We start from the raw sequence: 25615 nt of genomic DNA, 5'->3' as shown, positions 1-25615 counted from the left end.
GATAAGATCACGCCTCCGATGGGCAATGGGGCAAACATTAATTTTTTTTAATTTTTGATTTATTTAAAAAATCAAAAGTCATTGATATTTTGCTTTGTTATTACTTATTTTTATTTAAAAAATGTCATTTAATTTTTGTATTTTCTTGCCAAAATTTGAATTCATTCATTTTATTTCTGTTAATGTTTATAATTTTTCGATAATTACTTGTTTTTATTTTTTACGATACATAATAGTACATTATGCAACAAGTGCGGTAAACGTTATTCGACTGGCGAGTGACTCAAAAAATTTACCGAACGTATTGCATACTACACTTTTTCTACGACTGTTAGTTTCTGGGTACATTTTCGCAAAACAACACGAATACATTCACTGTCAGAATTGACAAACGTCAAAACTCAAAGCGTGGGAAATATCTCCGAAAACATCCGATTGCTCCCAAATCCGTGCGGTAAAATCCCGGAAATGTCCGAAGCGGCTCGGATTCGTGGGAAACGAAAGTATTCTCGTGATGAAAAAGTGATATGCGATGGCATAGCATTGCTGATTGTTTAAAGATGTGCGGCAGTCAGTGGAATATATTAATAAAAATCTGTGAAAAACACAAAAACAATATTGACTCGACCATTTACCGAAATGTGTCAAACATTGGGCTTAAACATGCAGCACAAGAATATTTAGGCATTTTAAAACCAATATCAGTTGCTCTTAATATTTTGCAGAGAAAAAACGCTAGTATCTCAGATGCCGTAGAGCAGTGGAAACATTTACAATATATCTTCGAGAATGCTGTAGAATAGAATAGCTTTATCAATAATACAAAAAAATCAGGATCGATATAAGCAGGCACTCACGCCATATCATTTTATAGCCTATAAGTTGAACCCTCAAAAGCAAAAATATGAGTAAATACCCGAAGAAAAGAATCGGGCTTTAGAAACAAGTAATAATTTATATGGACAATGGACTTTTGCCATTAGTAATAAAGTTGTTCTTTTTGTGTTGCGTTCAATAGAAGAAGATTTTGAAAAAACAGGAGTCTAAATCACTTGAAATCAGCCCAACCGTGGACGTGGTTCACTTCAAAATGTCTGCCACCGCTGTTGGATTCTAGACAGACTTCCAAATTTCGGGATAAAACTGCGTCTCATTGTTGCCTAAATTCAAATCTGAAAAAAAATTTCTGAAGAAGCATCGTTATTGCGAATCAATAGCCGATTTAAAAAAATCATCAAAATCAAATCATTAATCATGGTTCATAAAAAAAAACTCCTAAGCGACACCATATCGTGACAAGATAAAAAAGTTTACAAGCTAATAAAAAAAGTAAGTTTATTAAATCTGTGATCACTTTCTGAAAAATTAAGCGTTTTAAATATAATCAAATTGTAGGACACTGAGGCATAGCAAGATGAGGCTTAAAAATCCCTTGTTAAAAACAATTAAAATCGTAAGATATAAAAAAAAACCAATCACAATTAAATTACCTAAACACTAAAGGTTTAAAATTTCAATAATTTTACTGGCTCTTAAAATGCGCTGCCATTGGTTGTGACGTCAGACCGTTGTATTTCGATCACATTGAAATAACACGTAAAATAATCAATACTCATTTAGTTATTTTCGGAGAAAGTTTTGTTTAATTTTGCTTGATTTGGTATCTGGTGGGGTGGTTATCTTAAAGACTGGAGGATTTTTCTCAGGGTAAAGTTCGTGGTGTAAAAGCTAGCGAGTAAATATAAATAGCAATGTACCGCCATTTATAAGGTCAGTTATAGGTACAGAGATTTAAGTTAACATTTAATTTAATTTAAAAAGTTCGATAATTAAAATTTAACGGAGCGTTTATACAAAAATTTAATTTTAAAGTTGACCAACTTTAACTTCACATTAACAGCTTCTATCAGCTGAAAATTTTGAGCAAATATTTCTATGTGTTTTTCATAAGCAAAATTTAAAATTTTTATTTTTAATTAAATGTCTCGATAAAAGCCACAAAAATAAATGTTAAATTAAATTAAATGCTGTATAAACTCATCTTTATATTATTTAAATAATAACGCCTACAAAATGTCAACCCACTAATAATTCTTATTAAAAAAAAACTATATTAAGTATCTAAATAGAACACTGTTTAGAATGAACTCTATAAACACACTATTTCCACACACATAGGTACATATTCCGTATTTTGTATTTAAAAATAGATCAATAAGCAATAGAGGGGATTAGAAAATCTTTATCTAATAATTTATTAATTCATATTTTATTTATTTCATTTTAGGAAAGATGGAAGAGATTCTCATGGAGATTCTGCAGTAGTGTGAGCTTAAGAACGAAGAATCCAAAATATTTGCACTGTCAAATTTCATCTAGATTTTTCACATTTGAAGTCGTACAAAAAGGAACGAGTTTCCATAACAAATACAAAATTTGAACATTAAACACTTAAAAACCGAGACTAACGATGCGAATTTGGTAAGAAATCAACGAGAAATGCTTGAAATGGTTGTTATATTCGTAAAGTCTCGTGTGATTTCCTGCGGTGTGACGTCACAGCGGCTGCAGTGCATTTTACTTTGTTCGAATATGCCCGGGCGGCGATTCCAACTGTAATTATTTATTGTGAACAAATATTTAGTAGTTTATTAGACCCGACACTGAAAATTAAAATTGTGCTAATCTGTAAAAGAAATATTTGTGCAGTAGATTTGTTAGATGAATAACTGTTATCTCTAATATTTTGTTTATTTATTAATACTGTTATAAATAAACGAAACATAAAAACCAAATAGCCTAATTTAAATAACATATATTGTATTAAATAGTAGAAGGATGCCAAAATAAAAACCCAAACCCAACCAGCCACGAAATTTAATAATAGTTGTTGCATATAATTCATTTTTGTCGCCGTTTAGTATATAGTTTTTTTAGTATATATAGTTTAGAGCTTCAAAAAGCCAACTTTGAAATTGAGTTCATTTTTGTTGATGATTGTGTATAATATTAATAACCGTAATCAAAACCCCGCGTCTAGAAGTTTTCCCGGAACCGGGCGATAAAATAAAACCGCCGGCAACGCCGAGGGCCGACCCAACAGGTTGGTACCGCCGGCCGTTTCTAAGGTTGCCGTGGCAACGCCCACCGGACCGCGCGCCTCGCGGCGACGTTGCCAGACACGCGCGTAACGATCGAAAAGGAACCCCAAAGCGCTTCAAAGTTGTTCGCTGTAAAAATGACGCGGCGGCTCGTCTCTATAATGTACGGTATCGCGATGGGTAAACGAAAAAGCGCCTGTCGCGAAGAGAGTCTATAACCCCGCGGCGCGGATTCGGTGCGTCTGGCAACGCCGCACGGGCACCCCGTACTCTAAATGAACCGGCTTATGGAGCTAATCGCGTGGGCCTGGATCAGCTGACAAACGGAACGCAAAGCCCGCTCGACCGATCGCCGTTTTCGGAAGGAAAAACGTCGTCGTCGAGATAAACCAATCGATCGAACGTCCCGCGCCGGGCGTTTCACCCATCACCCGCCGCCTGCGACGCATCGTCGCGGTTGACAGACGGGCGGGAGCGATCTGATCGATAAGCAAAGTCCGAGCCGAAGAAGGCCCGCGGCCCGCCGCGATAAAGTCGACGAAATCGCAACGCGGAGCCGCGACGTACGTCGTAACCCCGTCGAGCGAGGTTGCGTTCCGTTCTGGCCTTGAGGTGACGAGCGCGCGCGCGAGAGAGAGAGAGAGGCACGGAGAGGGTTAATTCGTTTAATTGTGATAGACGAGAGGTAAGTGCGACGGCGGAATTTACTCGTCGATCCCCGACCCGCTTTAAATCTCGGGCACGACTTATTAGCGCGGCGCGGACCGGCCTTCTCCGATTTTGGTGGCTTTTGTTTACGGAGCTATACGAAACGCGTGAACCGACCGAACTGTTTCGGGTTTCGCGATTTAAATTTGTAAGGTTAACACTTTCAATTTTGATTGGTTCCGTTTTCCCATTTTAGGTATTCATATGTAAACGGTGTGGTGAAAACATTTTCTCCAGCACTTTTTTTATACATACACGAATTGAAATAAATTTGAAAGCAAACCAGAGGGGTAAATAAACAACGCATGTAGCCTCTTTATCGAATCATGAATTACAATCAATCACATTTTTTAGCACTTAAAACCGTCTTTATATACTAAACAAATTAATCTAAAAAAATCCAATTTGTGATTAAAAACTATTTGTGAGACACTTTTTGATACCTTTCATTTGCATTTTTTGGGATGTTTGTTTACTCAACTAAATTAAATTCTTCACCTTGATCCTAGAAGATGAAAACTGTAGTTTAGTTGAGTAAACATCCCAAATGAAAGGTATCAAATTGTGTCTCCCAAAACATATATAACAAGGATATAGAAAGAGTCACCGAATATACCTGGGCCTACAAATCGTTCTTAATAGAGATCCAAACGGAAGAAATAAAAAGAACGCGAACACTAGCTTGGGCAGCCCTCGGAAAACTAAGCTGTATACTGAAGACCTAACAAATTCAACTACATCTAAGAACTAAAGTTTTTGACGCATGCATCTTGCCAATACTTACATACCCGGCACAAACATGGACTATCACAAAGAAGAAGATGAACGAACATTCTAGGCGTCACGCAACATGCAGTGGAATGGGCAATGCTGGGAATATATCTTAAAGATAAGAAGAACGAACAACGAAGGACAAGGGTAACCAACGTAGTGCCTTAAGACTGAAATGGGAATACGTAGGACATATTAATTTCGAAGACCCAGGGGCCCACCAGTGAGATGGACGGATGATACAAACAGCTTATGGCAGAAGAAAAATGGAAGAAGGAACATGAAGAGAGGTTTGTTCAATAGTGGATTTAGAAAACGCTAAAAATGAAGAAGAAGAAGACTCAACTAATGATTTACTAATGGAAAAGTTTTCCAGAATATTATCCACCCTTCGTTTGTTAAATTCAACAAGGTATAAGACAAGGCTATAACAAATATTTTCTGTTCTTTTTTTCTATTTGGCTTTTATTGTAATTTTTTATCGCCAGAAAATTACCATCGACATTGTTAACTACAACAGATAAACAATGAAATGAAAAAAAAAATAAACCCGAAGAAAACAAATATGCAACAAAATTTTGAAAAAAAATAGTTTAAAAATATTATGTTAATACTCTTTCCCACTTTTTGGAAAAAGATGTAAATGTATTTTTTATATATTATTATTGTTTTTTAATTACAGAGGGATAAAAAAATTTCCTCCCTTCTGTAAAATATCTAATTATACACCGATTTAGGGTGTGGGAAGCGTCACTTTACCACGTGAGTTTCTTGTCCCACGGATCTGAGACCCTTCCTTCGGATATTTCCGGGATTTTACCGCACGGATTTGGGAGCAATCGGATGTTTCCGGAGATATTTCCCAATTTTGACATTTGTCAATTCTGACAGTCATGTCAGTGAATGTGAAAATATATCCAAAAACTTACGGCCGTAGTAAAAGTATAATATTCAACATGTTTGGTAAAAATTTTAAGTCACTCGTTGATTAAATATAAATAAACTCGTTTACCGGCTTTGTTACATAATATACTATTTCAAAATCGGTGAAAGCTGGAAAATCGTTTACAAATGTATGAGGCCTTTGTGGAATCCGTAACATCTGAAACTTTGTGAAATTCGTGAAATCTGGTGTACCAACTTCGATTGGTGAGTTGCCGCTGGGTTTCCACTAATTCTAAGTAATTCTCTGCTTTATAATTACCACTTGAACAACTGAACACAAAGCGTTAAATTCAGTCTCGTTCATTGATGTGGCGAATTGAACTTGAACAAGTTGCCTTATTTGACAAGCATCGAACTTTTGGTTTTTTCGTCCATCTCCATTTAAAAGTTTTTACAAATTGCTTCAGTCCCAGCTTCATATTCATGGGCGGAAGTAAGATTTTTTTCCCTAGAACCAAAAGTTCGTTGATCACGTTTTCATTTCCTTGAAAAATGATAGCTAATTTATGTTAACTCAGTGCTTATTTTTAACTCCGCTGTCCCAAACGCGCTCTGCTGTCCAAGGAGAAAGTTTACCATCTTGAAATAAACGCCAATTGCACACTAATGTTCTTCGCATTTCATTTTTTTCAAAACTAGTAGAACTGGCAAACCTACTATGGGTGGACTGAGCCATGGGCAATTCCGGGTATATATTTTAAAAACTAAAGCTGATAGAAAAAATCTGGTGGAATTTTTTGTTACCCTGCGTAATCTTGATTTTATCATTATGTGGATAGGCATTAGAAATAAAACCTGTCGTCACAATAAAACATGATTGTGCGTGTAAAATTCCTATTACTAATCGAAACTAACCTACGTCTGTTATCTATGGTCAGTTACTCCGTTTCAGTTCGTATTTAATCCGCGAGTGGGTTTAAAATATGTCGATTAAAAACAAGCTGGCGTTACCGAAATATGGTTTTATAGCGAAAGGCACGTGCGTGGCAGGTTATCGACATCTTCTCGTTCCCGGAAAATACAAATTTAGTAGAAAGTAGAATTCGGAATGCTTGTGTACTGAATTATCAGCGACCTACTTGCCGTCCATCTTTTCCTTGTGTTTTTAATAGTCGTTATATAACACATTGAAAATTATATAGTGTTTAGTTTATTTTTATCGATTATTTGCTAAGAAAAATACGGAAATTTAGATCCCGTTATTCCAGGGTTGGTTGGAAAGTTTTAATGTGCCACCATTAAGTTTAAATTTTTTGAAAAATACCTTGTCTATCGTTCTAAATTACATTATTTAAACATCTTTCATACTTGAATACTGCGTTAGATTTAACTTTTGACGTCGAAACGATATACCTGTGTTCCTTATGAACGAAAATAATGAAAGCCGAACAAAACAGTATATTATTACGTGACTAGTTTCAGAGACGAGTGACTAAAGACTAATTAACGCAGACTACTTATTACAATTTTTTCATTCTTCTCTTATTTATAAATTTACGCATCCATGGCGACCAGAAGGGCCCTTCTATTTCGACTTCATGTTTCAAAACGACTGCATGACATGTTGAAAAACACGCTATTAAAATTAAAACAATTAAAAATATTTGACGAACGCTTACCGCGTCACCATGTTTTTGACACAACCTTTTGGTGTTCTACACTGATAAAAAAAAATAAAATGACGCACTCTCGCATTCTACGTCATATGCCACCCAAGTAAGTGTAAAACTCTCGGTCAGATTACATCTAACTACACATTTTTCAGACGAAATTTTATAATGTAAATTTACCGCTAATAGTGGATTATTAAATTAAATATGTAATTACAATGCTTACTTAGTTTTATAATAATGTAATTACACCATCCACTTAATCTTAAGTTACGTATATCTACATGTTTTATGAACACGTTTTGCATGTTACCACGACGTACATGTATACATTTTTTCCAAATATTACATTGTAATAATATTTTGTAGGAACACAAATTGAGTAACGTTTAATTTTAATGTAAATTTAAATAGGCATAAAGTGTTTTCAGACGAAACTAACCTAAAGATACTTTTAAAAAATGTATCTAATATATATCTTGAAAATATACACTTACTTTCTCGTATGTTAAAATACTTGTTTTTTAATTCTGTTGTATAAATGTATAAATAAATGATTTTGACAGAATAGTGTAATTTTGTATTTTGAATTGTATTGAAAAAAATGTATGCAATTTTTGCCACACAAATAATATTTTCTTAAAAAATTAAAAAATTAAGGTTTTATTGTCATTTCTCGGTATATATAGTAGCATGTAGTTTGTAAATATTATATTTGATAAAGACACGGTGTTGTTATAATATATAATTTCGTGAAAATCTGAACTTTTAGTTCTTATTTATTTTGAGCGTAATTATTTGTCTCGGTTAAGTTTTGTCAATCGTACCCACTGTATTTTTTTGTACGACTTAACTTTTCAAAATGTTTTCTCAGTGTATCAAATCGTTGGAATGTGAATACGTGTCAAATCACGGTCAACAAAACTGGCCCCTTGAATATCAAAGGGACCGACATAACGATTCCTTTTTCCTCTAGTAAAACCATCAAAAATGGGCCACACTGTACGAAATTTTTTGCCGTCGAAGGCCGAAACTCGGATCGAACTTTCCCGAATGGCGCGGCGAACGAGACCTCTCCGCCAGATTAGAAAATCGATTGACAACCAAGGCCTTCTCCGCGTTACGGTCGCCCGCGAGATGAGAACGGTTTCGAGCGATCGAAATTAGAGAGACGCAAGGTCGCGACGCCGAAGACGCGGCAACGTCGCGCGGATAGAAAGTGGCGTGCGGCAGATGCTAATTGAACGTGTGCGCGTCTGTTTGGGGAATGTGTGACGACGTCTGAGCGGATAATGTTTATTTTTAATGGGAGCGAGGTCGTAAACAACGACGGACGTCTCGCGACGAGTAATTGCGTTTTAATAGCCGTTAAAACGGATTAGGCCGCCCCGTAGAGGCACCTGTGGGCCACTAGGTCTCCCATAACTAACCAAAAACACAAATCGTACGAATAAAAACACGGGATTTGGCCTCAAATGAACAGGAAATTAGAAAAACTTAATAGAGCATTGATAATCCTTGAACAATCTTGTCGCTGCGGCAACGTTGCCGTTTCTGCGCGAACTCGGTATAGTAGAACCATGGATCTATCGTATTATTCATTGTCAATACAATCCAGTGGCTGGCCCACTGCAGGCAGGGACGGACTCGTTGCTGATAGAATGATATATTTCACAACTAGGTATTCACTTCTTCTTCTTATTCCTACGGTAAGTGGCTCTGGTGGGGTTGGCCTCTCTGGCGGATCGGGTGCTGATGGAGGCGGCCAGGACAGCTGTGAGGCTGTGAGGGAACCTTCAATCGGGGTCCGTACGACATTTTAGAGGGCTGTCGCGGGGTCATGGGCATGCCGAGTGACGTCATGATCCCCGAGATGACCTTCTTTGACAAATTGTCCTTTCTCTTTCCATCAAGGGAATATTGGAGAGAGGGCAGAGTCGGCTCCTGGGATGGAGTTGTCTGGTACACGGACGGGTCCAGAATGGGAGATCTGGCCGGAGCTGGAGCGTACTGCGAGACAACGGGATCGAGCTTATCCCTCTGGGTCAGTACTGCACTGTGTTTCAGGCGGAAATTTTCGCTTTATTGATGACGGCCAGAGAGGTGCTTCGCCTGAACCACGGAAGCAGGAGAGTCTTCTTCTGCTCGAATAGTAAGGCTGCACTCATGGCGCTGAAGTCAGTGCGTACGCGCTCCTTGTTGATAAAGGAGTGCAAAGGGGTACTGAGGAAAGAAAGGTCACGTTGGTCTGGGTCCCGGGTCACACCGGTATCCGGGGCAATGAGGCAGCGGACGCCTTAGCCAGAGAGGGCTCCTCGCATAGGCATATAGGGCCATTGGGGATCGCCCCGTATGTGAGGCGGGGAGGTCTCGAAGCCTGGGCGAGAAACCGGGCCGCGGGGGGCTGGAGAGTTGCTCCGGGAATGAGGCAGGCGAGGCTTACGATGGATTCCCTCGGACCAGGGAGCTGCTTAGACTGACCAGAAGGGAGTATAGAGCACTAGCAGGGGCCTACACAGGACATTGCATGCTTAGGAGGCATCTTCGCTTGCTAGGCATTGGAGACGACCCGGAGTGTAGGTGGTGCATGGAAGGGGAGGAGATCCCGTATCATCTGCTCTGCTGACCTTCTGTAGGAGGGGCGGCATTCTGGACGCCCGCGAGGCCAATGACTTTTGTTTACTGGGTAATATTTAATCTTATTTGTGATTCTGATTACCAGCTATATTGCCATCTTTTTTGTGGTCTTCCTCTTGATCTTTTCCCTTCGGATTTTCAATCTCTTGTGATCTTTGCTTGCTTTGATCTTCCATTCTCGTTACGTGTTGATTCTAACTTCTTCTTCTCTCTCGTCCCCATCTTACTATATCTTGAATATTACATTGTTGTCGGATACCTTCGTTTCTTACATAGTCTCGTCTAGTCTTTCCTATTAGGCATGTTTTCATTTCAGTTGTTCTTAGCGTTTGTTTAGTTTTTTTTTGTATCGGCTCTGGTTTCTATGGCATACGTAAGTATTGGTCTTATACATGTTTTATAGATTCTTGTTTTCGTTTCTATTCCTAGATGCTTATGTATCCACGCTATATCCCTTAATGAACCTGCTGTGGCTGCTGCTTTCCTTGCTTGGTATATCATCGTCTCTTGGCAAATATCTCGGTGGCTTGTTACATCTACTCCCAGGTATCTTGATGACATTACTTGCTTATTGATTCCTTAGATACTGTAGACATTCAGTTTTCTCTGTTAATATTGCCATATTGTACTCTTTTGCGGTTTTGTTTGTCTTCGCTATTAGATATCAGTACCACATCGTCCGCGTAACATAGAATCGTGATATTTGTGTTTCCTATTTTGTATCCTGTTAGTCTTTTTACTTTTTCTATCATTTTGTCCATAATCAGGTTAAATAGACACGGACTTAAGCTGCCTCCTTGTCTTATTCCTGTGTTTACTTTTATTTCTTCAGATACCTTTCCCTCAGCTTTAATTTTAGTGGAGCAGTTGTAATTGAGTTCTGCTATGATTCTTATTATTTTAGGAGACACATTTTTTTCTTTAAGTAAGTATACTATGTCATTAGGTCGTATTGTATCAAAGTGATGGCATGTTCTTGTCTCCTTTTTTAAATATTAATGTAGTCAAACTTTTATTCCACTCTAGAGGTATCTTTTTTTCTTTAATTATTTTATTGAAAATTGTTGTTATTTCTTTTATTAGTTTTGGTCCTCCATATTTAATTTGTTTGTTTGTGATCGTGTTTTCTCCTGGTGCTTTTCCGTTTTTTCAGTTCTAGTATTGCGTTCTTTACGTGGTTTTCTGTTATTAATCCAATTTGAGCCCTTGTTGCTATATAGTTTGCGTGTTCTTCTGGAGTTTTGCTGCTTCTATATTCACAATTACTTCATTCTTTTTCATTTCATTTCTATATTCACATTTACCCGATATGTACCTGGAGATGCAGTTTTTCAAACTTCGAACAATGGCCCGGGGACCGAGGTTATGCGATTTGCTTTTTAAATGAGTTCGACAAATCGGTATCCATACCATAACATTGAGGTTATTACATTACAATTGAGGAGTCACATACGAACTGTATTTTTTTTAACCTTCCGGAAATAATACTATTTAGTAACTTTTCTTAATATTGGAGGACTCCGTTATTACTGCAAATTTATTAAATTTAACCGGGAGGTAAATTAAGCGTGAAATCGGATTTACCAGTTCAGTAAAATACGTGAAATATTTGTTATCTGTGAAATTTTGTGACGAGTTTTAAATAACATATATGATTAATTCAGAAAATTTGCAGAAAATGCTATTATTGTCATTTAGAAATCTGTGAAATCTGAATCCGGTGAAATCTTCTGGTTCTGTAAAATCCGGTGCACCAATTCTGGATGGTGACCCCTCGGCGTTACCTTACTTCTGCAAAGTGCGACCAGACAAGGCTTAGACCGATTCTGAGCTTCTGCTTCCATAACGAAAGCGCCCCAAACGAGAACAACGCGCAGCTGCAAACAATAATTTCGACAATAGGGAACTTGAACATTTTTTTTAATATACTTTAGTACATTTGTTTATGTGTAGAAATAACGCAAACCAAATCAAAACATAAATAAAATCTAATATTTAAGTTGCAATAAATAATTCAAATTGTGACACTAAACGCGCGGCAATAATCGTGACGTCATACCGCTGCTTTTCGATCGATACGGCGACATGTTATTCTCAGGTTATAGGCCGAGAATTATATTATCTACGTTTACTTTTGGCTCGTGTAAAATGTGTTTGTATTTAATCTACGTCAGTTTGTATTTGTGCTTAGTGTGCTTTACATGTTAATAATGGAAGCAACACAAAAACAATATTACAAATCGTGCGATCGTGTTTGAGTACAACCCGTACAACGCCAAATAAACTTTTCGTCTACCGTACAAACATTTTTAATTCCTCGAATTTGCACCCATCCTATTGCAGTCTCCATAGGAATAGCTTCCTGATCTATATAAAATAAAGAACACTTTAAGTTATCAATGCCAATATACTTTAAAATCAGTATTTGGGTTTCCACTAGTTTAAAAAAAAATCCCTTTTGTTTTGTTGAACAATTTACATTTTATTTGATATTCTAATGGCTTCTCTATGCTACCGCCCGGCCGATACATGGTCTTAGCAGCGAATTGACGTCACAACCGGTTACGGCCAATGACAGCGCGTTTCAAGGAGCATTTAAATTTTACAATTTTTAATTGCTTATATTTGTTACGTATAAATACGAAATTATTTTATTGTGAAATGTGGTTCTTTTAATAGTACAAACTTACTTTAAAAGCAATATTTTTCAAATTGAAATTTTGTTCAAGTTCCCCATGTGCGAAATCGTACCGTATGGAACGCGCGAAACTCGAACATTTTTCAACTTTGAAAAAACAATACTCGGGGAATCGCGTCGCCTATTCGGGTCGATAGTTTTGCCCGCCGCCGAAATGAATGGAACGTCCCACGTCATTCACGAAACGCTTCGAACCGCAGCGGATCAATCGCGCCGACGGTGCCGCAACGAGGCGCGATAAAAAAAACTGTCCCGTTAAATCGAATCGATCTAAGCGGACGGGCCCCCGCAGGCAATTGTTTCCGTACCGCTGCGCGTCAATATTTGCTTCGCAGCGGTAAATATTTCTGCAGCGCTAGTGACGCCCGTATTCGCGAAAAAGCTACGGCATTTAGTTGTTTATAAACAAGTCTTTCCTACAGACGTAGCTGTCCAAGAAACGGAAAACACAAAATGTCATAAAAAAAAAGATACTTAGTCGGTGGACTTGTTTAAATTATTTTTTCCAGGCTAAATGAAACTAAGGACGAATTACAGCTTTTTATTACGGTGTGTTAATTGGTATACCGGCTTAAGTGCCGTTTAAAGGCTTCAAAGCTCAGAGCAAATCGGTCGAGATCTGAAAAAACGTGTACTTTGAGTGATATCTTGATATATATCTATATATTGCCTGTTTCGAAGAATGTAAAGATTACAGTTGAAGTATATTTTTTCCAAGACGAAAGGAGATTCAAATTGTTTACAACTTTATGTAGTCTTTATGAAATAAATACTACTTGTTTTTAATACATTTAATAGTTCGATCTAAACATTACTTGCACGGCGAAGAGTTGTACTGTTACATTCAAAGCTTTTTAGTAACTGAATGACCGAAGCCTAACTTTACCCTTCCGTGGGCCTCTAAAAGTAATATAGAACTAATAGTGTTTACAATATGGGAACACGGGGTTGAGTCGCCGATAAAGGACGCCGACCGTATCGTTCTGTGTGGATGACGCGACGGCACGTCGCTAGGATGATAAAAGGGTGCCGACGGCATTTGGGAAGAAAAAATAAATCAAAATTTGTCTATTAAATCTATAATTTATAGCATTTACAAATTTTCATTGTACCAATCAATAAAGCGACCGTTAGTCATACAACTACAAAGCTGGAAATTATTTTCAGGATCATAACATGGCCGCTAGGGGGCGTAACATCTACTATAAAATAGAAAAAACGTGTTTTTTCAAAAATATTCCATATCATTCTATATCAGAATTAGTATTAACGTAATCTACTCTAGATAAGGTAACTGTTTGGTTTGAACCATTTTCTTCTATTCCGTTTAATTAAGGGTGAGGAATGGTCAAATATTGGTTTAGAAGACATTGAATAACTTTTTTTGGCTAATCCGATTTCAACCAACTTATTTTTTTATTTATTATTTATTTATTTATTATTTATTTAGCAATTGGCTATTTACATAAGCAAGTAAAACTTACATAAACAAAACTATAAACTTCGTCCCGTAAATCTCATCTTGAACACTCTTGGGCAAGACGCGCCCTTAATATTATCCGGCAGTTCATTAAAATTACAAACACCATCGTAGAATAGACTTTCTCTAAATTTGTTGTTTTTACCATAGAAAGATTAAAGTGCTGATTGAAACGTATATTATATTGATAAAAGTTTGACCTTTTTTCCAACCATAATTTAAGATAGCCTGGTTGGTGATCGTGTGCAATTTCATAAACCAACATTAAACTTAACTCTTCTAATGAACTGCCCACATTTAGACAATTTAGCTGGTCTAATATACTCTTTATAGGAGTATATCTATCACAGTTCAGGATGATTCTCATAACCCTATTTTGTTGTAACTGTAACTTATGTAAATCTTCTTTTGTACAAGATATAAGCAATGAACAAACATATGAAAAATGAGGCAAAATTATGCTATTATACACTAATATCCTAGTCCACTGCGATAAAAATCGCGATACACGGTTAAAAAACCCTATTTTCTTACCAATTTTTTTGCATAGATATTCAACATGATTACTAAAACATAATTGTGGACCCAAGATCACCCCCAAAATATTTAATTTCGAAAAAAAAACTCAATTTTATTACCCTGTATATCCACAGAATACCCCGACTTATAAAATTTTTGACAGTTAACCTTAGAACCGATAACCATGCACTTGGTTTTGGAGCTAGTTAATTTCAGTTTATTTTGACACAGCCATTCGTAGAAATACTGCATTTCGGTGTTCAGTTTGCGTTGTTCTTTGCAATCGTTTCCAGAGACTGAAACAAGCGTGTCACCAGCAAATAAGTTAACAATGGAGTTTTTTAAAACCTGGTGCCTATCATTTATATAAATAATAAATAAAAGCGGGCCCAACACGTTTCCCTGCGGTACCCCCCATCTGCTATCCCTATGACTAGAAACATTATTATTAATTTTAGTCTGGTGAGATCTATCAGATAAAAAGTTCTTTATCCATTCTAGTGCAGAGTCTTTAATGCCATATAAACCTAATTTTGTAATAAGAATGTCCCTGTCAATAATCTCAAATGCACGTTTTAAATCTACAAAAACACTCAGAATTTGTTTTGATTCATTCATGTCTTTCCGCCACACTGCACACATATATTGCAACGCAGATTCGCAGTATTTATAGGAGCTTCGACTGGCATGTCAATATCACGATATTAATTATTTTACGAGTTTACTAGTGAGTCAAATGCCGTTTACCGCACTTGTTGCATAATATACTATTTTCTACTCCCGTCTGTAAGATGGCGTCAGTTTGGTTTCAGGGAAAACCACAAATGGTTCAATCTTCAAATGGCCGAAAATCCCGAACGGCGTTCGGTAGCGTTTCGGAAAGTCTCGGCGAGTCTCCTCTCGCGAGGGATCTCGATGTAGCAGACGGTCAAATGGTATACTTTGTAATTTGACAGTCGTTACTAGATAGATATAATCAGAATACGAGTTACGAAAAGGGTGCTTGTTTTAAAGATACAAGACGTACATCGGCTGCTAAATCCGTACAGGACACATGAATTCCTTTACATGCGACCAATTCTTGTTTCCAAAAATATTTAGGTTAATTTGATCGAAGGGTGCGGCAACCCGCATTCAAAAGAATATTTTTTATTAAACCGTGAGTATCTTTTGAATATTTTGTAGTCATTATCGCTCCCTATTTATTACAGCCAAATTTATAAAAATTTTATGAATGACAACAAAATTCATTTTTTAGCAAAATAGGTAGGGTTTACAGCTGATGATGGGAATAAAACTGATTATAGGCTGACTGCATTCGCTGCGCAATTTGTTCTAGCGAGTGAGCCTTGGGATAACACACATTTATGGGCCCCTACCCCCAGCCTACTTTACAAATAAGATGAGGCATTTCCTATGGGCCACATGAGAATCACATAAAAATGTACATGTAAAATACTTTAAATCTACAGCATCGTGGACCTGGTCTCTGGACTCAGTCCCAGAGCGGCGCAGAAATGTCTCCAGTGGTCCCATCAAATTTTTAGTTGTTGAATTGTTGTAGCAGAAAATATTTGTACTGATTGTTCTCTTTTATGATGTAAAACTGTTCAAATGAGTGAAATGAAACAAACATTTTAAGCACAAGCATTTTAATAGTTATTCCCAAAACATAGTATTTCCGCCATATTTATTTCACTCCACATTTCCTTGTATTTGACATACAATACAGTGCCTTGTCCAAGTAACGTCCAACCTCAAATATATTTATTTCAGACTTCAAAAATTACCAAGAAAGGTCATATACCTATTGCCACTTTGATGTATATATTGTTATTTAATATTTATTGGTGGTTCCTATTAATTTATGCAAAGGTAGAGGTTAATTACCGAAAAAATATAATAACAATAATAAATAATAATAATAAATTATAGATAAGTGAAAATTCATTCAAATGGTTGAAATGAAACAAAAATTTTAAGCACAAGCATTTTAATAATTATACCTAAATTCCTATTTCCGCCACATTTTTTCCATCCACATTTCCTTGTATTTGACGTACAATCCACAGTGCCTTGTCCAAGTAAAAGCCTATAATTATAACATTTTTTATTTTTATGACAAAGGTAACCTCTACTTTTATACACCTTTTTAGGAGTTACCAAAAATTACCAATTACTCGAATATACATATATTTATTTACCTTTAATGCCATACATTGAATAAATAATGTTATAAAACACGACGTTTTTGCACTAAACATGCAAAATACTTTTTTTGTGAGTTACTATAAAATGTTAAATCAATTTTACCCCGTTCCGTTACACCTTAATACATAAAGTCGCCGTGAAAAACTATTTGTTAAGGGGTTATGTTCCTGTTCTGCATTACCCTATGAAAGTTTTAAACTTGATATCCATATAAAAATTGCTGGTTCTAATGTAAATATTCTGTCACTCCATCACGTATACGTCACGTCTCAGCTGTTGGCTGTTGGTTAAGAACGGTGGTTACGGGTAAGGGTCTGCTCGGCAGGTTGTTTTATAAGGGGCTGTTTTGGAGTAATAAACAATAGACAAAGTTAATGACGGTTGTAAAAGCACTATAATTCTGGTCGAAGTATAACTCTTAAGGAGGTCGAGCAAAACACCGTGTACACCGAAATTCTCCAGCTTCTCCAGTATTTTATCAGAAACTTTGGAGAAATCCGTGTAAACGGCTCGGAACCCTGCTCCATATTTTCACTGAGTGACGGAACGAACACTACCAAATTTGGTAAGATTGATCTTTTAAGAAAAAAACCGTGCTGATTCGGGTCAAGACGCCCCAATAAAGAATAATTGCCCCAAAACAAGTGTCTGAAACAACTTGCCGAAGTGGCTTAAGAGAGATATCGATCACCGGATTTCAAAATGGGGACGACTTGGGCGATTTTCCAAAGTCCAGGATATTTACCAGTTAAGATGGATTGATTGTATAGCAAAAAGGGGGCTCAGAGCGATCGGGGCATGATTTTAAAAATATCGAAGGAAAACAGTCTGCCCCAGGTCCCTTTTGGAGATTAACAGAGCACAAAGATTTCTTTACATTTTCTTTCGATATTACATTAAAGAAAGGACGGGATGCCGCCAGTTGTTCGAAGCACGCAAGATGTTTAGGATCATTCTTTGTAGCAAACTTTTTCATTTTTTTTGTTGCGAATAAACGACCAAAAAATGTAGTATCTTGTTTAATATTTTATTATGGTGCAGCTATGTATGCTTTAAAATCTTTACTAATATTAATTTTTTACGGTTTTTCTTAAATTCGAAAAAACTTCATAAACTATTTGTCCCTTATTTTCTGTCCCTGTGCGCCCGCCCTTTGCTTTTTATCAATCCAAGAGAACCATAAAGGATATTTTCGTTTAGTTATGTTGTATTATAATATTTGTTGTTTTTTTATTTACTTCATTACTTAAAATTCAAATTCTCTTATTGCAGCCTTTGAAACGTCAACGTGTTGGCAGCTTTTTAATAACTGAAAGACCCAAGCCTAACTTTATCCTTTCGTGGGCCTCTAAAAGTAATATGAAACTAATAGTCTTTATAATATGGGAATAAAGGACGCCGACGGCATCGTTCTGTGCGAATGACGCGACGGCACGTCGCTAAGATGATAAAAGGCCGACGACACTTATAAATTTCGGCATTAAAATAACCCCACAGATAGAAATCAAGTGGGGTTATATCTGGTGACCTAGGAGGCCAAGAAATAGGTTAATTTGGAGAAAAATGAAACACATTCCAAATTTTATTTGCCACGTATATGCAAAAATGTACGCAAACACTCATTTATTGTGTCGTTTATCCAACTTCGCATATTCGAGGAGTCTTCATTCAAAAGCAAACATGTCCTCATAAATTAAATTAGAGAAAAGCATGAAGAATGTATTTTCATTATTTAAACTGAATTGAAGTGGTAAAATTCATTCCGGATTCCGGATGGATTTGTTTTTTCTCGCCAAAATGACTGAAATTAAATCAATTCCAACAATTGTAACAGTAGCATCGTTAATTATTTTCAAATTTGTTATTTATAACCTGAAGATGGCTACTTATATCCGAAACGTATGTTGTTTCAAAATAAAATATATATATATTGGAACAATCTTTGAAAACCTACGTAAACTGAACTGATTTTGAACGATTCTTATATAACGAATTAAACGAACTAATTGTTTAATGAAAGATTGCTTTTAAACCTGAAAAATCCCTGCCGAGGCGTATTTACAGTCCGACCCGGCAGCGCCGCCGACTCGTGGGCCCGAAGGGTGGCCGCGGTTGATTAATAGGCCGAAGCGCGACGTTGCCGCTACGACGCCGGCTCGGCTCCTCTGTCAATAATCGATGTCCGATGCACAAACTGGGCCCCCTTAACTAGGAGTTTTTGTGTTTCTATTTCGCGTATGTGGGGTTTGGGCTATGGTACAGGGTGTGGCAGAGTTTTCGGCGTTACGAACATTATTCTGCCAGCTTTTGTTTCCGATTTACCACTTGAACAGCTTTTTTGAGGATTGACCAATATGTCAACACTCATTAAGTATTAATTTATAAAAAAAAAACAAACATAACCAGTAATAATATATAAATCCGGTCTACAAAATATTCCAAACAACAATATTTTTTAGTACAAATGAAAACATCCGTTCTAATAAATTTCAAATCACACTACTCGTCGAAAATATTTTCAAAAAAAAATTACAGTTTTGTTTCGACGAGAGTTACAAAATGTTTCGTTCAGATAATCTCACATTCTAAAATTAAGGGGTCGTCAACAATGCTCAAATAAAAGGCCTATCAACCAAGGTCACCGGTCTTATCAATATCAGATTAATTCTATAAGGCATGACATAATATTGTGGGCAACGCGACAGTCGACATCAAACAACAAGAAAAAGAGAAGTTTTGACCACTTTTGACAATATTTAAAAAAATATTTACATACTAAGCAATTACACGTACTTACTAACATTTTTAAAACTCCCAAAAGACATTTGGATTTATATGTCTGTCGTTGGTAAATGAGATTTGGCGCCGTCCAAAAATTTGAGGTATCCAAGTTTATCACCTGCGACGACCCAATAAAATCATCAAAATCTGAAAATCGATCACTCATCCTCGTGAGGCAGCGGAACCGGCAACGCTGCGACGAATCGGTACGCGTCTGCGCCACATTCCGAGCGGGCCCGACGACGTCAAGTCGTTAGATATGCGACTCCCGGGGAGCGTAAAAAAAATCCTCGTAAACGCGGTGGTCACTTTCCCGGTACACATTACCCAATTTACAGTTTAATAAATTTTAATAAAATGAAACGCACAAACGACCCAGATGGATGTTAGAAAAAAAGGCTGACGACAAAATAAAAAAAAAAAATCTGTTTTTATACGAAATTTAATTTTGCAGTAAGACGATACGAAAAATAATGATAATATAAAGTGATATTGTATAACCACGATACATTTTGTGTGATTCCTTGGACGAGAGGTATTACTAGAATCAGTTATTTATTAATAGTAGAATTTAAGGAGTCTAAGAATTAGTTTGAATAAGCACCGCATATCTCTCGGTATAACTATTGGTTAACTTAATATTTTTTTGTCGGTATTAGATGAGACACGTTCTAAAACTTGCTTGGTTGAAATGTTATTGCGACCATGTATTATCACTTTGCTGATATTTCCTTAGAGGAAGTTTAATTGATTGGACTGTAATACTGTCAACTAATATTATTTTCAAACGGCTTCTCCAACGTATGACATCCGAGATTAGCTTTGGTGGAGGTGAAAACAAATATATCAACAATATAATAATTGTTGTCGGGGGCTTGTTCCAAAAATTTCGACTTATCATACAAGTTATATAAACTAAAGGCTAGTGACACACTAGTGCTCTTAATTGGGAATGGTCTGTTCATAGATATACGAAAGTGACCATTTGCTTTTGAATGGGATTATCTAAGGGCGGTCATTAACATACAATGCAACAAGATTATTACCTAAAGTTTCGGAATTTAAAATCAGGTAAAATTGTGGTCCGTAATAGAAAATAATTTTATACCTACCTGTGTTTAATATTCTTTGGTTTGGTATACTACTTAAAGTTTATTAGTAATCATTCTTATTTCGTGTGTAATACAGCGTGTGTTGAATCGTGTGCGAATTATGCAAAATATGTGCGAGTCTAGTGTATCTCAGGAGATGCTCCCACCAAAATGAAGAAAACACTATTATATTGAGACTAAGAAAGTTGTAAACAATGTTTATTTGACTCTCATTGAACGTGGTGCCAGCAAGCAAGCATCTTTAGAAGAAACGGCCACTTTGACGAAAATTCCAACATGAACTTGTATGGAAAATTGTGAATAATCCCACTTCAGCGAGGAAAAAAAGAGGCGATGCTGACATTTTCTCCAGTGTAGATGAAAGTGATCAAGATATAATACGGAGTAAAATTTACCAGTTATACTAGGAACAAAACGTGCCTACATTAGATATCTTAATTAGGAGGCTCGAAAAAGATGAAACCGGTGTCAAATGAGGAAGAACTACCTTATGGAAGTGTGTTCAACACATGCGTTTTAGATTTAAAAAAATTGGCAAAAGGCAAGTTTTAATGAAATCTGTTAGAATTTGGAAATGGCGACTGGAATATCTAGAAAAAATTAGGATTTACAGAGAACAACAAAGGCAAATTATTTACTTGGATGAAACCTGGTTCGACACTTATGATACCCCGGAAAAGGGTTGGGTTGACTCAACTGATAAAACAAACGCGCCATCAAAAAGAGGTAAAAGAATAACTATTTTGCATGCTGGCTCTAAAGATGGTTGGCTTCCAAATGGACTTTTCCTGTCTGCGAAAAATATTAAAGATTCTTTTCTGAATTACCATGAAGACACCACCGCTGATTTATATGAAAGTTGGTTTAAAAACAAACTAGTTCCAAACATTCCTCCTAATAGCGTAATTGTAATGGACAATGCAAGTTATCACAGTGGACAGTTGACTAAAACCCCTTCCTCATGTGACACAAAAGAAACAATCCAAAACTACATGTATAATAACGACATTTATATTCACAAAGATTATACCAAAAAGCAATTAATTGAGGTTCTACAAAGCTTGAACCTACAAAAGGAATACGTTTGCGATAATTATGCAAAAAATCTAGGGCATACAGTTTTAAGGCGTTTCCACCTTACCACTGTATATTTAATCCCATTGAACATGTTTGGCACCAACTGAAATCTGCCATTGGTCGTAACAATATTATTCCCCGTCTTAACTCCAATGACCTCAAACTTATGGAAATCGCAGTTTTTAGCATCCCTCCACAAAGTTGGGCAAATTCTGTTAAACATATAGAAAAAGCAGAACAATCGTATATCCATATTGCAAATAATATAGAACAAATAATAATTAAAACAGGTGATGATAGCGATGATACTGATATATTATGTGAATAATTTTAAGTAACTTAAGTAGGTAATAAAAATAATTTGTAATTTTATTTTAGATTTAAACATAAATACATAAATAAATAAATAAATATTGTTTAGTATCTTTCCTAACAAAACCCCAAATAATAAAATTCTAAGCGGGTCTTTCTTTAATTCGTATCAGTTAGTCACTTTCTTATATCCATCAACAGACTTTAATAGAGGTATCAGTTGGGTAATTTGAGCGCGGTGTGCCGCTTGTGACTAATAAAACTTTTGAGGATTTTTAATTTTTCAATAATTCGATAGAGACAGTCTTAAAAAAAAACTTTCCGATGCGAACGCGTTTTTTCAAACCCCCGGAGGGTGGCTACGATACAAAAACTAGCTCCGCATATGACGAAAGAATTGTCGGGGAATTTCGGGCGGACGCGGCAACGTCGCCGGGAAAAATGCACGTGCGGCAAGTATGCGCTCGCATTCCGGAGAAATTGTTGAACGTCCCCGCCCCCGCGCGAGTTTCCGAAAACACGCGCCGATCGTCCGGAACTTTTACGGACTAAGATGCGTCGCCCTTAATATTCTCGGCCGGAATTCCCCGATTCGCCGCCAACGAAGAAAGAAAAAAAAAACCGATGGCCATTTTTTCCCGACCGGGGCGCGCGCGCGCGGAGACTTTCACTCGATTCGCTTTTCGTTAATAATAATTTAAACAGGAGTTATTAGCCGAGTATAAAAAAAAATCGCGGCAGGTTACGTTATTTACCAATGCTCCACCTATACCTACGTACCCACTTCGAGTATCGGTTTTCAAGGCCGAGTCGCCTCGCTCATTCAGATACTCCTCGCTCCGTCGCTGCGCGGCGATCTAGTTTTCGCTTGCCATTTTTTGCAATCCGCCCCAATCGCTGTCGATAAGACGAGATAACAGTGAAGGTTATCTTATCGCTTCCTACGCTCATCATTGTCATCCGTATCCGTGCGATATCGGCCGCAATAAAACGTTTATCGGCCGTTTTCGCCTCTATTACATAAGACGATTTCCAAAACCTCGCAAAACACCTGATCTACAGCGTTGGGGGGGGGGGATAGAAAACGTTCCGCGGCAAACGATCTAGATAGCCACGAGGCAGAACAAGTCGACACCATACGGATTCGCCTACTATTCGTCGTCGTGTCAACCGGCCGGACACGCAGAAAAGAAAACACCACGACCTGTGCAAAAATGTCTTTCTTATCGAGAGGCGCGAGCCTTGACCACGCGCGCCCGCGATAAAATCGAAATTTTGGATTTTCGCGAGCGTTCCCGATCACCGACGACGACACGGCCGACGCAAACAGCAAAAAATATTAACAGGTCCGTGCGCTGAGGTACGGTCAAAAATCTAATTCGCGAGATAGTAGGCTTTGAACACCGTTAGGCGCACGATTTGGCAACGGCGGATCGCGTTCGTTCACACTAGAACACCCGCAACGTTCCCGAGTTTTTCCGCTGAAAACCACCAAGGAAAATCATTGAACCGTATCCTCGATTGATTTCGGGACATGCGAGTACGCGTAGCGACCGGTGGCGAAGCGCCGCGGAGCCCGAGTTCTATCTCACGCAAGATTTTTTTTATCAAGTAAACAATGTTACGTAGTCCGCTTGTTTATAAAATCCGAGGCTAGGAATAGTTGTCGCGGCGACGATAAGTGGATACAAAGAAACCGAATGTTTGTTTTTTTATCGCCTGCACGGTTTACCAAATAAAACGGGACGGTTCGAAAACTTTTTTTAAATGCCTAGACGTAAACACCGTTGAGCAAGTTTCACCCGTACATACGAAAGCAATCGAAAATAAATCGAACGCAGCCGTGTGACACACTTACGTATTCGTAAGTGTTTCTAAAGTGTAACATAGTCGCGGACTTACCAAAGCAAAGAAATTCGTGTGGCAATCTTCTAAACTGGCTCCGTTAGTTTGAAAATTGGGGTGCGTCATATTTGATCCATTTTTAAATGATTAATCCACAGTACGACACAAAACTCGCACAGCACGTCACAGAAAAACCCCGAACCGCACCAGGAAACATCTATATTTACCGAATAATTTCACCTTTCAGTAGTAACTGCAAAATGGCGGCATTAACGACACAACAAGCTGTACTAAAACCGTAGAATACCGAACGAACAGACATTTCAGTGTCTCGCGAGCCGCGCCTATCAACGACGCACGTCCTGTCGTCGTTCTCCGATCGGGTTTGGTAAAATCGCGAGCACGTACGTGCGCGATGGTTCTGTGTTGACAAATCAGTCAAAAATCATGGCGGCGTTTTTCAGGCATGGGGTTTCGAAAGGAGGACAACTTTTAACACCGAAAACCGTAAATATTTGCAATTGTTGATAACCCAGGACACTCTTTGGCACCACCCCACTGTCTGTCGCGGTCGAAATATCACACTTGATCGCGCTGCCTTAGCTTACAACACTGTTAAGACGTTCACTGACTGCGGGACACTTTTGTTGGCATTTTTTCGTGTTTCAGGTTTCTGCAAGTAGTTACGCCACCAAAGCGGAGAAAAAGAAGGGCGTCGACAGGAAACAGGGCCCAAAAATCGACTCTTCGGCTGAATCTTTGGCTGCTAAAGGGTGTGTAACGACTTTACTTCTAACAACTACTGCTCGCGCGGGGAGCCATTGCGATTGCTTTCCCTTTGGTTCGCCTGTCGGTCGCGGGGGCGCGCCACTTCTCAGTCAATATTTTTGAGGCTGCGCGGAAAAATACAAAAAGATTGCTTTTACTCGGGATATTTTCCGCCGGTGGAATTTTTTTACTTCATCTCCGCCGAATACTGATTTTTTTCTTCGTTTAAAATCTTAGTTTTATTAGTGTTTATTTATTTAGTACCTCGCTTATATAACCAAAACAAAGTTTTCTCTGCAGTATTTATTTAACTTTGGAAATAATACAAAACCGTTAAGAATAACTACGAGATCCATAATTTTGGGGAGGAAAAATGTTTTGTTCCGTTTCAGATTTCTCAGACCACAGAAAGAATATATTCCACCACCAGACGTTGAAGAAAGACTTAAGGAAATTTTTGAATCTGTAGTGGGGACATCGCAGGGCGGATATAAAGTGACGAATCTGAATGACAAATTTAAATTGTTTACAAAATGTATCGAGAAATTCGACCACCATGTCCCAAATTCGCTTCTGCATCAAATTGAAACGTTGGCGGAATTGAGGGACTATTATAAAACCCCCGTGGACGTTACGACGCCCCTCGATAAATTACGCAACATGGATCTGCCCGAGAACTTGCACGTCCAATTTGAGTACCACAGATTCAGACCAGGTGGCGTTCATTGTCATTCTGGAATGATGCATTGTGAAACTAAATTCATTTGTTTCAGACGCCGATAAATTTGGAGAAACCGCGTTCCCAGGGAGATCTACAATTGTCACGGGTCTGAAATACAAAAACAAGTACAAAGGACATGTCCAGAAATCAAACACTCCTTGGTTTTAAAATGCTCGCTTTAATGTGTTGGAATTAACTAAGGAATAAAGCAATTGTTTGTACATTTTTACTTTTACTTTGTAATAACCATCCTTAAATTATTAGCAGCTTTTCCTATGATGTTTTCATATTTGCCCCAATTTGAACCGGAATTCTTTTT

The 25615-nt window shown here is 37.5% G+C and overlaps 2 protein-coding genes across 5 annotated transcripts in view; one reads left to right on the top strand and one right to left on the bottom strand.

The window, feature by feature from the left end:
• LOC132700219 (mediator of RNA polymerase II transcription subunit 13) overlaps positions 1-24006 on the bottom strand; it is a 68473-nt gene extending 44467 nt beyond the window's left edge. For all 4 annotated transcript variants that reach the window (XM_060667428.1, XM_060667429.1, XM_060667430.1 and 1 more), the window contains exon 1: positions 23865-24006. In XM_060667428.1, coding sequence (XP_060523411.1) covers positions 23865-23933 — 69 coding nt within the window. In that variant the 5' untranslated portion in view covers positions 23934-24006. The remainder of the gene's footprint in view (positions 1-23864) is intronic.
• A 176-nt stretch (positions 24007-24182) lies between these two features.
• On the top strand, positions 24183-25517 carry LOC132700221 (large ribosomal subunit protein mL50). Its single transcript, XM_060667434.1, has 4 exons — positions 24183-24314; positions 24477-24580; positions 24968-25290; positions 25349-25517. Exons 1-4 carry the CDS (start codon positions 24255-24257, stop codon positions 25462-25464), a joined length of 603 nt encoding a protein of 200 aa, XP_060523417.1. The 5' UTR covers positions 24183-24254; the 3' UTR covers positions 25465-25517.
• Positions 25518-25615: the final 98 nt, after the last annotated feature.

Source organism: Cylas formicarius, unplaced genomic scaffold, assembly GCF_029955315.1.
Source record: "Cylas formicarius isolate icCylForm1 unplaced genomic scaffold, icCylForm1.1 PGA_scaffold_3__17_contigs__length_32017465, whole genome shotgun sequence".
Taxonomy (NCBI): Eukaryota; Metazoa; Arthropoda; class Insecta; order Coleoptera; family Brentidae; genus Cylas; species Cylas formicarius.
This window is presented reverse-complemented; position numbering and strand designations above follow the sequence as displayed.

What these genes read in the sequence shown, in the direction of transcription:
- LOC132700221 (XM_060667434.1), top strand. Translation starts at nt 24,255, where the DNA reads ATGGCGGCGTTTTTCAGGCATGGGGTTTCGAAAGGAGGACAACTTTTA. An exon ending in GAATCTTTGGCTGCTAAAGG is followed by an intron (nt 24,581 to 24,967) that starts GTGTGTAACGAC and finishes GTTCCGTTTCAG; the next exon opens with ATTTCTCAGACCACAGAAAG. An exon ending in GTACCACAGATTCAGACCAG is followed by an intron (nt 25,291 to 25,348) that starts GTGGCGTTCATT and finishes CATTTGTTTCAG; the next exon opens with ACGCCGATAAATTTGGAGAA.